Source organism: Apteryx mantelli, chromosome 1, assembly GCF_036417845.1.
Source record: "Apteryx mantelli isolate bAptMan1 chromosome 1, bAptMan1.hap1, whole genome shotgun sequence".
NCBI lineage: Eukaryota > Metazoa > Chordata > Aves > Apterygiformes > Apterygidae > Apteryx > Apteryx mantelli.
Window position 1 is genome coordinate 137041700 of NC_089978.1, and position 14551 is coordinate 137056250.

Below are 14551 nucleotides of genomic sequence, written 5' to 3' on the forward strand. Positions count from 1 at the left end.
CCTGACCATGGATCTGAGGCTCAAGGCCTCTGGTTGAAGATGAACTGAGAATCATAAGAGAGCCTTAAATAGATAAAAACCTATGCTTTCCTACAGTTCCTTCAACATGGATTACACCCCTTTAAGATGTCCCATGACTCAAGCAGCCTAGTGTGGATTATGTTAGGGAGCTGCTGAATCTGGCAGCCTGGTAGAGGTGAGGCTGCCACAGCTCTATGCCCCCAAGTCCAACCAGTAGCAAGGCTGAACATGTATTCCCAATAGGCAGACACACAAACATATGTATACAATACACATACACACACATACAGTCAGCCACACAGATCAACACAGACAGAAACTCTCCCCAGACACGCAAACAGAAACAGCACCAATGGCCTCATCCTGTTCTCTCTGGCTGATGAGGATGAAGGCCCATAAGGGAAATATATACATATATGCGATGTGGATCCCTCTAGTAGCTGGGCTTCTTAGACCCTCTGTCTATCCCATAGCTGACCCCTGGATCCCTGGTCTCCCCAGTTGCTCACACCTGGGAATGCAAGTCCCTGAGGCCCGCAGCCCCACTCCAGTAGCTGATTCTGTCCCCCTCACTAACGGACACACAAACACGTGTAGCCCACACACACATAAACACACAGTATGGATTCCCCAGTAGCTGGCCTTTGTCGCACAGTCCATCCAGTAGCTGGTCCTGGATCCCCCATTTCCCCAGTTGGTGGCACTTGAGTATGCGATCCCCCAGACCTGCAGCCCCACTCCAGTTGCTGGTAGCAACCTTCTCACTCACACACACATACACGCACATGCATTGTGGATTCTTCCAGTAATTGGGCTTAGACACACAGTCCATCCAGTAGCTGGCTCTGGATCCTTGTTCTTCCCAGTTGCCTTTCATACAGACAGACAGACACACACACACACACACGCGCGCGCGCAAGCCCCTCTCAGCCAACTCCTAGGCCCCACGATCTCCAGCAGTTGACCTGGACCCCTTCGGTCTCTCCAGTAGCCAACTCCTCCAGGTGCTGGCTCCCAAGCCACTTGACCTACTTGCTGACTAGTCCAGCTTGCTGTTTGATAGTGATGACAGACTGACACACATACCCTCACTCACTCCAGTTGCTGGCACCACAGAAACATGGGCCCTGTGACCTGTGGTCTCCACTCAGTTTAATAAGAAGGCGGGACAGACTGCACTGCTCAGGCCCAGCAACCTGTTTAAATGCGACTGGCCCCTTTTATGCCATTATGCCTCTATTTTCCCACATTTGTTCCTCCCCAGACCACCTCGATCCTTCCCTTTTCCCACCTTTGGTTCCTCCCCTAAGCCACCCATAATAAGCCTGATGCAATCCCGAAATGCTCTTGCCCTGCATCCCATAATGTATCCCACGGCCCTAGGCAGTAACCCCGTGGGTGTCTCGGATGACCAGGAGAGCTGCTCCTGTTGACTGATCTGGTGGGTTTCACCCGTGGACCCTGGGGCTGATGGCCCTCCTGGGACAGCCCCGGGAGGGGCCGGGGCAGGGCCCGTGTCTCTGAGGGGGTTGTTTGGGTTCTCTCCGTGCTCCTTTGTGTTTGTGGTGATGAGCCTTTTCTGGGCTGATGGCTCTTCTGTGATGGGCCTGGGAGTAGTTCCCACCTGCCGTTGTTCCTCTGTGCTCCTTTGTGTGTGTGGAGATGAGCTATTTATCACATAACCTAACAGGAAATGGTTCTGTGAGCACTGCAAGCCAACTTAAATACAAGCTGCTTAGAGGGAGGCTAGTTCTTCACCCCTAGCCATGTGTTCCTGCTGTCTTCTTGTGCTATTGCTAATGTTTGTGGGGTAGATCAGGGAACAGATCCTGTTAAGCGATCTTGAGGGGGAAAATGGTTAGTAAATGGACTGGAGCAGTTCTGAGAGGAATGAAAGGTATATTTTATGCCTTTAGCTTGAAAGTGAATCGGGAAGGGTCAGTGTGAAAGGTTCTTTTACAAGCTCAAAATATCTGCTGCCCCTGAGGTCAAATGTTATCTCTAGGTGCAGTTTTTTCCTACAGTGGTGTTAAAATGGGGCTGAGCAGTCTTGAGAAACTAGGTTCAATTGTGGATGTTGAACAGCTCTGAAAATCTGGACCTAAAAGTCTGGGAGGAGCCCAGCCTAGAAATATACCGACTTGCATGTATTTAAATCCATCCAAAGGTGAAAGGAAAAAGTAAATAAATGGGTCCTAGTGCCTATGTTGACAAGCTGAATAAAGATTTCCAAATAAAATAAATCTGGGGATCTTGTTGTATATCTGCAGGGAAGACTTACTCAGTCGAACCCAGGCTGTTTTTGTTTCTTGAGTTCTTCTCTTGACCCTCTCTTGCCCGCACAAATGTACTTTGCAAAGCCACTTACGCCAATAAGTCCATCAGGAGAAATACTTAATCTAATTTGCACGGTTGGCCAAGATTCTTTTACTTTCCTTTTGTTTTTTGTTACTATTAACCGTCTCTCTTGTGTGTTTCTGTAGCGTGAAACCTTTTCCTCAACAACCCTATGCTGTACAACCTCCGCTTCCCTTACCAGGTAGGTAAGGAAATACAGTTCCTTGTGCTGAAATTATATTCTACCTTCAAAGTAGCCAATGCTTTAAAAAAGGTTAAAAACGGCTAATTAAAAAAAAAGATTGGGCCTATAGAAATATTTCAGTGAGCTCAAAATTTGTATATGATTTCCCCTTACCACTGGCTCCCATCGTTTTACTGAGAGCTGAAAATTTTTAATTTTGCCGTATTTTGAAAAATATTTTTCCCTGTTTTTTTGGTTGGTTTTAGGTTTCTTTTCTCCCTGGCTCAACAGAAAATACGAGTTTACATATCTCTACTGTCCTTCCACCATGCTGTATTTGCTGGAATGCATTGTTTCCCATCATGCCACTATTGCCTTTTCAGTGCCTGGTTAAGTGGAGCTTTTCCTTCTGAATTCCCCTATTGTGAGAGGCTAATGGTGATGTTAATGGTGATGCTCATTCTCTGTGATACCTCAGGGCTCAATCAGGCTCATTTTAAAGTTGGTGAGGTTTCAGAATCAGCTAGATTGGCTTTTACATCATACCAACACTGTCTTAGCTGAGGATAACTGACAAGCTGTTTAGAGCACAGGTGGAGCGAGGAGCCTGTGAATGTTATTTCTGCATGAAGACTGAAGTCAGAATCAAATCTAATTAGTCAGCTCCAACAACAGGTGCTTTACTTGAAAGCTGTTACCAACTTGTCTCTTTCTAAATTTTGTTATATAAATCCTGTTTGCTTAGGGTTTGAGCCTCCTACTGGTCTCTCACCTTCCCCATCAGCACCAGCTTGGCAAGGACGAAGGGTGGCTAGCTCCAAACTTTGGATGTTAGAATTCTCTGCGTTCTTGGAACAACAACAAGACCAAGACACAGTAAGATACACACCTGACTGCCACCCCTCATTTATTTTTGGTCTCCAGGTAGCTTCTGTTCATCATGGATGTGTTATGCACTACTATATATGTGTGGAAATACTTGCTTCATTGATCTACTGAGAATAGAAAGGCATCTTTGGGAAACACAGAACCCAGTTAAAACAGATTCTCCACTTAGAGGACAGAATTGCTTAAAAGCAATATAGCAAGCTCTGTCTTCTGTTTCTGGTCTCCCCTTCCAGTATCATTGTTGTTTCTATATGTGTACCAGAGTTCAAGGCGCTGAGGTCATAAACCAATTGTACAGCCTCTGTACAATCTGTACAAATACAACAAAAGCTATTCTTTGCCTTTGAGGACAGACCCAGAATCAGAGGGTGGTAAGATCACCTGAAGCCACATGTCATCTCTCTGGTGTGTTGAGAAGAACTGAAATTTATTTGGGGGCAACTGGGACGAATTTGCATCATTGTGTTTCCATGGTGCCACCTATAAAATGGAAGTAAGATCTGCATGTCTCTTGAAAGCCTTGTGAATCTGCATCTTGAGACATACATTGGTGCTGGGCCAATTATGTTTCCTGTCTCTGAGACAGGAAAACTGCTGTTCAGAAATGTATTTGGTGCCAATATTTGGCTGGCGCACTGCTGTGGGATTTCAGACAGCACTTCACAGGACAGGAAGCTGTGATGCTTGTTGGCTGAGTGACCTGAGACAGGTAACATTCTGCATCTCAGGGTATTTCTGACTATAGAACAGCAGCATGAGGCGATGGTTTAGGAGTAAATATAGGAAAAAAAACAATGTTTCAGACAAAGCAAGAAGTATGGGTGTATCAATAGGAAAGAAATAACTGTTTGAGCTGGTGTTAGCCGAGATATTTGTGCTAATACCTCTGCTCTCTTAGAAAGTGATATCAAATCTTCATTGACATCAAGTAGTCAGGCCTTACCCCTCACTTCTAGATAAAGATGACAGAGCATCTATTGTCACAGTTCTGGAGTGTTAGTTCAGTCCTTGCTTGGTAGGGGGGCACAAAGCTTTCAGTCTAATCACTCCTACCATTTTCTGCAGCACACCCTTTTGTTTACTGTTCACACTCCCCGCATGAATTGGTAAGTGAACTGCACACTTCCTGGGCTTGAAGTTCTTTTTTAATGGTCTGACCCTGTCCAGAGCTCTTTGGATTTCTGTGCTGAGATGGACTCAACCAGTTTGCTGAAAAGTCTCAGCTTTTCTTCTCTGAAGAACTGTGAGTGTTCAGTATGTACTGAACGATTTCCTAATTCCATGTTTTTCCTCTCCTTGCAGTATAACAAACACCTGTTTGTGCACATTGGGCAGTCAAGCCCCAGCTACAATGACCCCTACCTCGAGGCAGTGGATATCCGGCAGATCTATGACAAGTTCCCTGAGAAGAAAGGGGGCTTGAAGGAGCTCTTTGAAAGGGGGCCAGCTAATGCCTTCTTCCTTGTCAAATTCTGGGTAAGGGAAGGACCCTTTGCAGGGTACCCATTTACTGTCAAGTTCTCACTGTAAAAGTGGTGGCCTCAGTAGCTGTTAAAGACTAACAAAGATCTAACAAATTTTTGCTGTGCAGGAAACTGTTCATACAGCCACAACTGTCAGCTGGTATCTTTACTTGATTGCAAAAGGCCCACATTCTGGCCTGGAGCAAGACAAATCCTTCATGTCTTCTGTACAGTTCTTCTTGACTAGTGCTTGGAGAGTTTATTTACCAATGGTGACTTGGGCCCTTTGAAATTTTTATTTATGTGTAACAGGTGAATTCAGAGGAAATTATTCTCCTTTGCATTCTCCTTTGCATATGTGTTCACTTTCCTCAGTGCTGAGTAACTTAGTCAGAGGCAGCATTTTTCCATCTCTTTTCCTATCTAATTAGGTGCATGTTGTGTTATCCAAGTACCAATAATTTACAAATGTGCATTTACTGCAGGCACAAGGACAGACACATATCACAAAATTGGCTTATTCTGATAATATATTGCTGAAATTACTTCTGGTAAATTGGAAGAAATCAGCCTGGCAAAAATCTATTCAATCAATTGGCCTGGATAATATTTTCATGACCTAGCAGATATTTGCAAAACATGTGCCATTATGCTTCAGGGTACAAGCAAAATACTTCTGGTTTTAGATGTTATCATAGGTATTACGCAATTAAAAATAATAGCAGCTTGGGGCAATGGCAGTCTAGATGGCTGAGGGAATGTGTAATGGGATATGGAGCCTTTCACCTTAAGTTTACCACTTACAATTCAACTCAGCACAGTGCCTGGGGGCTTTCCTAAGTCCTGGCTGTTTCTCCTTTGGCTGCCTAGGCTGGGATAAGGTACATGCTCAAGAGTTATTTTGCTTGTTTGGTGAGCAACTAGAGCATTAGCTGATGAGGAACTGAGAAACCTAGGTTCTAGTCTCCCAAGTCTGAATCACATGTAGAGTTATGTTTTGACCTTCCTACTTGCTGAATTGCTGGGAAGATTAATTCACTTCAAATCATAGTCAATAATATTATTAATATTATCATTAATAATATTAATAATATTATTATTCCCTTGCATCTTGAAGGAATGGAATGCACTGGACAGAGTAGAGTAGACGTTTCTCTGCTCAGCGTTGTGCCTGGTACAGACTGGGCAGGGAGATCTGTGAGCAGGCACAGGACTGGGTATGATTTGGAACAAACTTTTCTGTAGAGAAAGAAACTTTGGAAGTGCAGAGAAAGGAGGAGTCCTTTCCTCAAAGCAGCAAGGCAGCTTTCAGTCCTGCTGGCCTAGGTGTTGTGAGGAGCTCATAGGAATCTGGGCATGGAGGCTGTAGCATTTGTAGACGTTACCTTCAAAGCAGTAGCTCTTTTGTCCATTAAAGACCCCATGAGATGCTGTAAGATTTTGTTCTGGTGTAATACTGGGAAGTTTAACCATATCTGTTTGGGACTTACCTGAGTCTCCAGTTCACATTTACAGGTTGATTTGGCTATGGCAAATAATGATGTTACTTCTTTCAGTCCTTTGCCTTCCCTCCCACCAGGAAGTAATCATCTCCATAGCAGGAAAAGCTGAACAGATTGGAGATCCACTCCTGAGCTCCTGCAGTTCTTTGTTCATTGTATTCATATATGTCACTACCATTTTCAGTTTACATGAATAAACCAGGCTGTAAATAATTCAAGTGCAGATATGTGTGCTAAATCGTCCCTGGAACAGGAGCAGTAACTTCCATGAGAGGGCAGAAGCCAGCAGCTTGGGGCAGTATCTATCTGTCTGAGGTGCTACAGCTCCATTTTCCTGCAAACACTAATCAGAACCCTTGGCTGGCTGCTACTATTATTTTCTGGAGTTACTGAAATTCCATGTATATGTGTTTATGTGCTGATATATTCAGAGGTGACAGAGATGGGTGCCCCACTTTTGCTGACTGACTCCCTAAGACAACTGAAAAACCTAGTGCATAATATTTTAAGTGATTTGGAATAAAGGGTGCAGTGTAAACATCAGGTGGTTCAAACATGATCCCATTGCTTCATTGGGACAGGGCTCCCAGGAAAGTGTTTGGAAATGATGTTAGTGAATGGTGATGACTACTTAATTCAAACAATATTACCATAATTTTGCTTCCTGACAAATAGTTTAATGGTGATTAATTAGGTGTTAATTAGGTGTGAAATTCTACAGTCTGATCTTTTGGTGGGAGGCTTGCCAACTTGTGAAGGCACCTGCAGTGGCTTTTTACACTTCTGTCAAGCTTCTCATGAAGTGGACTTCTGCTTTACCTCGTATTGACTGTACCTGTTTTTGAATTTACCATATTTAAGAGTTCATGGGAATGTGACCTTAACTTTACTGGTGAGAACCTAAAAACCTTTGTCTGGTTCTGCAGTGGGGACCTCCTCTATGTTTATGTAGCTGTGGTCAGACCAAGCTATCCCTTGCACTCTGTAGCCTTGACCCTTTGTTCTTTTGACTCAGTGGAACAATTTATTTAGAAAGCAGGATTGGGTCCATGCGTATCACCTAACGCCCAAGGAAACGGCTTAACAATATTGTAAAGTACTCCCAGTCTGGTTCCTCTTTGGAGAAGGGGAAGAATTAATCTTTATTCAGACATCTAAAGTGTGGGTCAAGTAAACAGTCCAGTGAGCTGCATTGTTATGTAAAAAGAGTATTACGGTAACCTGATAAAACCTAAACCAGGACAGAGTAGCTTTGCTACTCTCTAATATACAGTATACATTTTTGTGGTGGGAGTAAAGAAGCTGGATAAACTGTAGTAGGGGACATTCGATAGCGAGGACTTCAGCAGGGGCCATAAAAATTCACTAGGCAGCCTGAATTATGAAGAAGTCTGTGTAATGCCTATGCCTTCCTTGTTCCTATTAACACCTGTGCTACCGAGTTAAATCTAGCCTGGATTTGCCCACATATGCTCCAGACCTCAGTGTAGACAAGCCATGGGAAAACAACACTGCATTAATCTTTCTGATGGTCATGCCAGTGTGAAGATTTCCAGTCTTCTTCCAACCACTTGTTTCCAAACCTTGTGGAGACATTATCACTGCCTCAGTGGTGCCAATCCAAATGACGTAAAATGATTTAAAAAAATGTTAAACACAAATTGTTTTACTGATGTGGTTTGACTTGTGGGCCCCAAATCTGTTTTCAGCACAGGGAGGAGACAGAAAATTGTGGGGCCAAGAAGGGATAAAGTGGCAAGAGAAGATGGGAACGTATTCAGCTGGATAAATTGTTTAGTGAAACTACCTCCTAAGGAGAAGCAGATGTGAGGAAAAAAAATAATCGTCAGCTTTGTACTACTCTCCCCTGATAAATCAAAGGGTGCTCTTTAATATGTAGTATGTAGGAGCTGACAAATTTAGGAAGACATAAAAGGGATGGGTCCACAGCTGCTGTAAACTGGTATAATCCTGTTATGTGAGTAGAACCAAGCTGATTTACAATAGTTAAATATTTGTCACTACTTCAGAGGAAGAGATTCTACTTCAGAGTTGGAATCACAGAAAAGAAGACAAGTGGATTTCTTTCATCCATAATCTGTGGCAAAGATGCTACATCTATTGAGAGTTTCGGTGGAAACTGTAGGAAACAACAGTATGTCATTTTGAAGAGTGGTTTTTGATCATGTAGTTAAATACTGTGCTGTTATGCTCTCCATTAAGGGCAGAGAGAAACCTGTATATTCATTCCTAGTACTGCCAGCCAGTGTTGATCCTGAAACATTCAACCATTCTTTCATCTTGTTGGCTTGGCCTTTCTGTGGCATCATTTATCTAAGGCAGATGGTAGTTTTTTTCCAGGTGGAAATACGCATGCATAAAGGCAGAGTGGCATCAGCGTCCGAGTATTGTGCTAAGTGGAAAATGGAACTTGATTTGGTGAAATAAATGGGGAAATGATTTATTTTATTCCTTTTCCACTCATCTTCATCCTCCATGTGCCCGACATAGCAAGTTAACTGCCAGGGGAACTGGAGTGAGGAGAAATACTGGATATTATTACACAGCACTTCTAATGGTCTTGGTATCGCTCTTGGCAAAGCGATAAGTTCTTCTGTGGCCATAAGTCTGTGACGTGGGAGCTGCTGGTGAGTGGTATGGTACAGAGATCCTAGATCACCCAGCCTGACTTTCAGAGCCAAACTTTTGACTTGAAAGGAATGGCAATGTAGTGACTTTCTGGCTTCTTGCAGGTATTCTGCTATAGTTAAGTACTCAAACTCATTTGCTGTAAGAAGCAGTCCTGCACTCTATTTTCCCCATTGCTGCTCATCCTCTCAACAGATGCTCTTTGTGTGAATGCATACTAGCATTTCTGAACCACGTCTGGGAACTGATCCCACTGAGAACTAACTGAGCAGTTCCTCGGTTGGTTTTGTGCTACAGCTACACAAAAGTTTCTGCCAGCACAAGAGGGATGGGGAGGCACAAACTGCTGTGGGACAGTGAGACTGCTTTTGGTGGCAGGACCACCTTCATGTTCATCAAACTACAGCTTTGAGGTGTGGTTTCCCAAAACGCTCGAGCCATGCTGAGCCTGTGCTTCTATCGAAATAGACAGCCTTGCACCCTCAACTTTTGTGTGTGTGTTCTCACCTCTTCCTTCCCCTGCATCCACGTGGAGATTCAGGTGAGCTTTTTTGTCTGACTAACCCACCAAAACAAGAAAGTGTTTCAGCTGGGATCAGCTCTCTGGTCTAATTGCAGAGTTGCACAATTGCTAGTGGTGGCACAAGGACAGCAGCAGGCGTGTGTGGCTGTGTATGGGCAGACAGCTGCATTGCTGCTTTCTACTAGCAACACAGATGTAGATTGACTTAAACCTCTTGTGAAATTGCCACTTTAGAGAAATAAGCTAACAGTATTGTCTCATGGTAGAAAGGACAGGTATTGTGTATGGCAAAGAAAAGGGAGTTTCATTATTGAGGTGCTTCAGTTCCCAGGCTAACATTGCCTGTCTTAGAGGCTACTCTAGATTTTGGATAAAAAAGTCACCACTGACACTAGATAGGAAAAACATGCTAGAATTGCATTTAATACAGAGTCCTTTTTGCACTGTGGACAGGGCAATAGAATGCATTATAGCAGAAACACTATTTCTTGTTTCCTGTTTCCCTCAACTCAGCAGGAAGAATAGAATAGACTGAAATAACCCAGGGGAACTGGTCATTGGTTTTCGGGTAGTGTAAGTTAGCACCTGAGCTTACTGAGTACAGACAAGCTCTACCCTCTTAGTTTTGAAAGGGAGGAAGCCGAGCTGGGCATTCCCACCTGCTTTTTATTTCCAGGGTGCAAGTAAACCTTGCTGCTCTTCTTTTCGTAAGCAGGGTTAGAATGACCCCTGGTGGAAGTTTGAGGGAGCCATATGTTGGGAGTTAAGGAGTCACATCTCAACATGAGGCTTCAGCTGACCGATGGTAGGGACCTGCATTTGAAAACTGGCCAACTGGGTTTGGGCTTAGGTGGAACTGGGTTGGATCCATCATCAAGCTACCTTCCTCATGTTGCATCCTGTCTACTTATATTCTTCATACCATAGTCAGGATCACCATATCTAATGCTCTTCCTTCACTCCCATTTTCCTTCTCCTTGCTCTCTTTCCCCTCACTGCATCTCCAGAATGGAAAAAAAAGCTTTTTTGCAATTGCTGTACCCTTAACTTTCCTCCTCAGGGAGGCAGCCTAGTCTAGCCTATCTGTCACATTGCCCTGTCTCTACAATGTCCTCCTGTCTGCCCTCCATGTGCTTCTTGAGTACCTGCATGTCATCCTGGCACTGTCCCATTATGGTAAATATCAGCTAAGGCAACAGACTGTGTTGTATGTTTTTAAAGATCAGAGTATATTCCACTAGATTTCCTCAAAGTATATGCAAATCCCCACCACCATTTTCCAAACTGGGAACTGGATTTTAGTGCATGTTTTTTACCTTTCCTCTACTTGTTTGATGCTCATTAATCTGATTAAGGATCTTTGGGCACTCCAATACCTTCCGATCTTGGCCAAGCAAAACTCCTTTAGGTCATGGTAAAGACCACCACACTTGATAACCATCTATTCTTCTTGCCTTTTTTCTTTTTCTTCTTCTTCTTTTGCAGGCTGATTTGAACACCAAAATTGAAGATGAATCCAGATCTTTCTATGGTGTTTCCAGCCAATATGAGAGCCCTGAAAACATGGTCATTACCTGTTCCACTAAAGTATGCTCCTTTGGAAAGCAGGTGGTGGAGAAAGTGGAGGTATGCAGCAGTCACCTGGGTGCAAGGCTCTCTCAGGGCTGCTGTTCTGTTGCTGCAAGTACTTGCATGCTGCATATATCTCAAGGCAAAATGTATCCCATGCTTTTTGTTAGGGAGGTGGACTGGAGAAGCACTGACATTCATGCCATAGATTGTTATTTCTGAGACATGCAAGTGTAAGAATGCTCCAGCCTGCAACGTGGCCCTTTCTCAAGACTTCATTGAAGGTCTGGTACTGTTTGCTGCTTTTTCCTTGAGTCTCAGCTTCTGAAAACATGTGAATACATGAGACTCAGCTTCTTGGGAGCAGAGAGAAGCTGGGAAACCTGGGCCCATGTCTTTGTAGTCCAGAAAGCTGAAAGCAAGTAGACAACACCTCATTCTCATCAGTGGTTTTAAACAGATCATTTATAGGGTATAGTCACAAATTAATAGATTGTAATCATTTATAGACTATAGGTTTATGATTTTGAGGCTTTTGTTAGTGCTTGTATACTTACAGCTCTAGCAACAGTGGGGCTGCTTAATTTTATATATATCTGGTATTGAAGAAATTCTTCTTTCTGATGCCAGATTCACTTGCTAAGACAGCTGCTCTGACTCCCTGTTGCCTTCTTTCTCAAGAAGCTTTTAGGTGCCGAAGGACAGTTCTGTTCACAAAACTGTGCATTCTAGTGTCAGTAATCAGCTCTAAGCTACATTCTTCCCCAGGACCCATCTCCAGCCACATGATAGCATGCCTGAAGTCTGGTTATGAATTTCTGTGTGGTCATATGATGGGATACATAAGCCAAGGAAGGGTATCATGGTGCATGAGAGAGGACATCAATCTTGTAGAATGAAAGGAGGTAAAAGGCATTTAAGGGTTCGCTGTGAAATGATAAAATCCAGTGTCAGCTTCTGTTCAAAGGAAGATGAAATATACAGGAGCTAAGATGTGAATGTGAGGAAAAATCCCTCTGTGTAACAGTAGCCAGACCCAAGGCCCTGTATGTGCCATCCCCTCTTCTGAAGGGTAGCACAGAAGGCTCTAGTCCTCCCCAGCTGTGAAGCTCCCTGAGCGTATGATTACCATCATTACTAGGAGCTTCCTATTCTTGCTAAGAGCAGTCATTTTTAACTTTTTTAGTTTACTGACACCTAATGCTTTTCCAGTAGAAATGCAGACCCTAATATAGCTGACAATTGGTTTGCTCCTCTTAGTTACCTTTCACAGCTCCTTGGCAGTTTTACACTTGTAAGCTGGAACCCATTGTTCTTAAAAAAAAACAAAACAAAACAAACAAAAAAAAAAGTTGAAGAAATCAGAGGACTCAAGCAGACTGGCCTTGCTGTGGAGTACTGTAGAGGAATGATTAATCAGCTCATTAACATTAGCAAAATGACTTGAAAATGTTGCGGTAATTTTTCCTGTTCAGAGTCCCTTTATGTGATTAATGTGATAACCTTAACCCCGCACCCCACATGCCCCTTTTCTGTTTTACGTTGCAGACAGAGTATGCACACTATGAAAATGGACACTATTCCTATCGCATCCACCGCTCCCCTCTCTGTGAATATATGATTAACTTCATCCATAAACTCAAGCACCTCCCTGAGAAGTATATGATGAACAGTGTGCTGGAGAACTTTACTATTTTACAGGTGGGACATTGAACTGTTTTTGCTGAAGTTTAGAAACATAAAAGCCCCATGTAGGGGTTCACAGTTATGAGTCAAAGCAGATTTCCTTTTACAGCTCAGTATCTAACTGCACTTAGTTATATCATGCAGATTGCACCTCAGGACAATTTATGGATCTCTAGAGAGCATAGCTCATACAGAGAAGCAGCAGAAAAAAATGAGAGCCCTGAGTAAGAGCAAGAAAAAGGAAAGATGAAAGGAGAACTGCTGAGACAGAGAGATACAGGAAGAACGAGGATGCAAAAGTTGCAATAATAAAAATGCTTGTTCCATTATTAGACAGACATTGAGGCCCCTTTTGCAAGGTAAAAAAGCAAGAATACTATCAAGTGGCCATACGGTTTTGGCATGGAGAGAATTTTCCATCCTGAGTAGGCAGAAGAAAAAGGTTGCTTCCTCAGGTCCATCCTGAACCTGGAAAGAATGTAGAGGAAGGAGCATGTTGTGGGAAGCACTGTGACACCTTCATGAAGTGCTGCAGCCTCTAGGTAGGGCAGTACTATAAGGCTACAGTAACTAGATTTCCATTATTGTCTGTGTAGCCTTTCCAGGCTCTGAAAAGCCTAAATTGGGGGAAGAAGGCAAAGATAGCTTAAAAGGTATATTTTCTTAACGGGCTGTGAGTTCTGTCCTCACCTCCACAAGGTGTGCCACAGATCTTCCCCCAGAGAACCTGAGGTTGGGTAAGTGGAAGAAACGGTAGAAGCTATATGAAAGAATGGAAATCAAGTGGTCTTCATTCCATCTGCTGAAGATCCTGTGGGACTTCAGGCAATTCATTTCACTGCCCTGTGGCTCAGGTACTTCAACTATAAAACAAGGCTGATAGCATCCGTATACCCCACAGGGCTTTAGAAGGCTTTGCTCTTTCATGTTTGTACCAAGCTCTTAGTGCCTGGAAGAAAAGATGAATGTAAATGCTATGGGTTTTTTTTCAGGTGAGCAAAGGTATGAAATGGGCAGAGCCAGAGAGATGAAAGGCCTGTGTGCTGCAATTCATATTGAGGAATGCTGTAACTGCTTTCTGCACGCATCATTCCTCAGCCAGCCCTGGGCTTGCTCTAGATTTATGAACGAAGCTGTCATATAGATATATGTCCTCTGGGACTTTATGTTCTGAATAATCTCATGGCCTTCTCTCACCTGCAGTCACAGAGAAGCATATTTCATGTGGGTGCTGGCATGGCCTTTCACATATTTCCGTTGTAATTTTGCAGTCCTGCTCTCTGAGCGGCAGGCTGAGAATTTTCCACCCCCCCAACAGAGAGGTGAAAAATGGTCATTCTTAATGCAAGGCATGCTGCTAGACCTCAGTTCCCACTGCCAAGTTCTGAGGCAAGTCTAATTATACTTTTTCTAGACCCTTTTATGAGTTTAGATACCCCTACTTTCACAATCATAGTTTATCTTGCTTTGTACATTGCTCTGTATCTAGCACTGAGATTTCAGAGCCCATTTTGGTGTAGATCTTCCAAAGGGGCTCTGGTGCCTTACCATTCCCAGATGCAGATAATTCACAACTCTACAGAGGGAAGGAGAAGTGTTAGTTCAGCTGCAAAACCAATCATAAAGTAAGGAAAGAAAAAAAAATAGACTAAAATCAAGCTGCTAAAATTAATAAGCAAGTCTGAAAGCATCTGTTTTCTTTCTGTTTTCACAAGGGTGGCTGGGCTTT

The 14551-nt window shown here is 43.3% G+C and overlaps 1 protein-coding gene across 1 annotated transcript in view; it reads left to right on the top strand.

Annotated features, from left to right (window-relative positions):
- TEAD4 (TEA domain transcription factor 4) overlaps nucleotides 1-14551 on the top strand; it is a 54993-nt gene that overhangs the window by 39162 nt on the left and 1280 nt on the right. The window contains exons 7-11 of the mRNA XM_013956250.1: nucleotides 2505-2560; nucleotides 3288-3418; nucleotides 4733-4906; nucleotides 11053-11193; nucleotides 12685-12837. Of these exons, the coding sequence (XP_013811704.1) occupies nucleotides 2505-2560; nucleotides 3288-3418; nucleotides 4733-4906; nucleotides 11053-11193; nucleotides 12685-12837 (655 nt within the window). The remainder of the gene's footprint in view (nucleotides 1-2504; nucleotides 2561-3287; nucleotides 3419-4732; nucleotides 4907-11052; nucleotides 11194-12684; nucleotides 12838-14551) is intronic.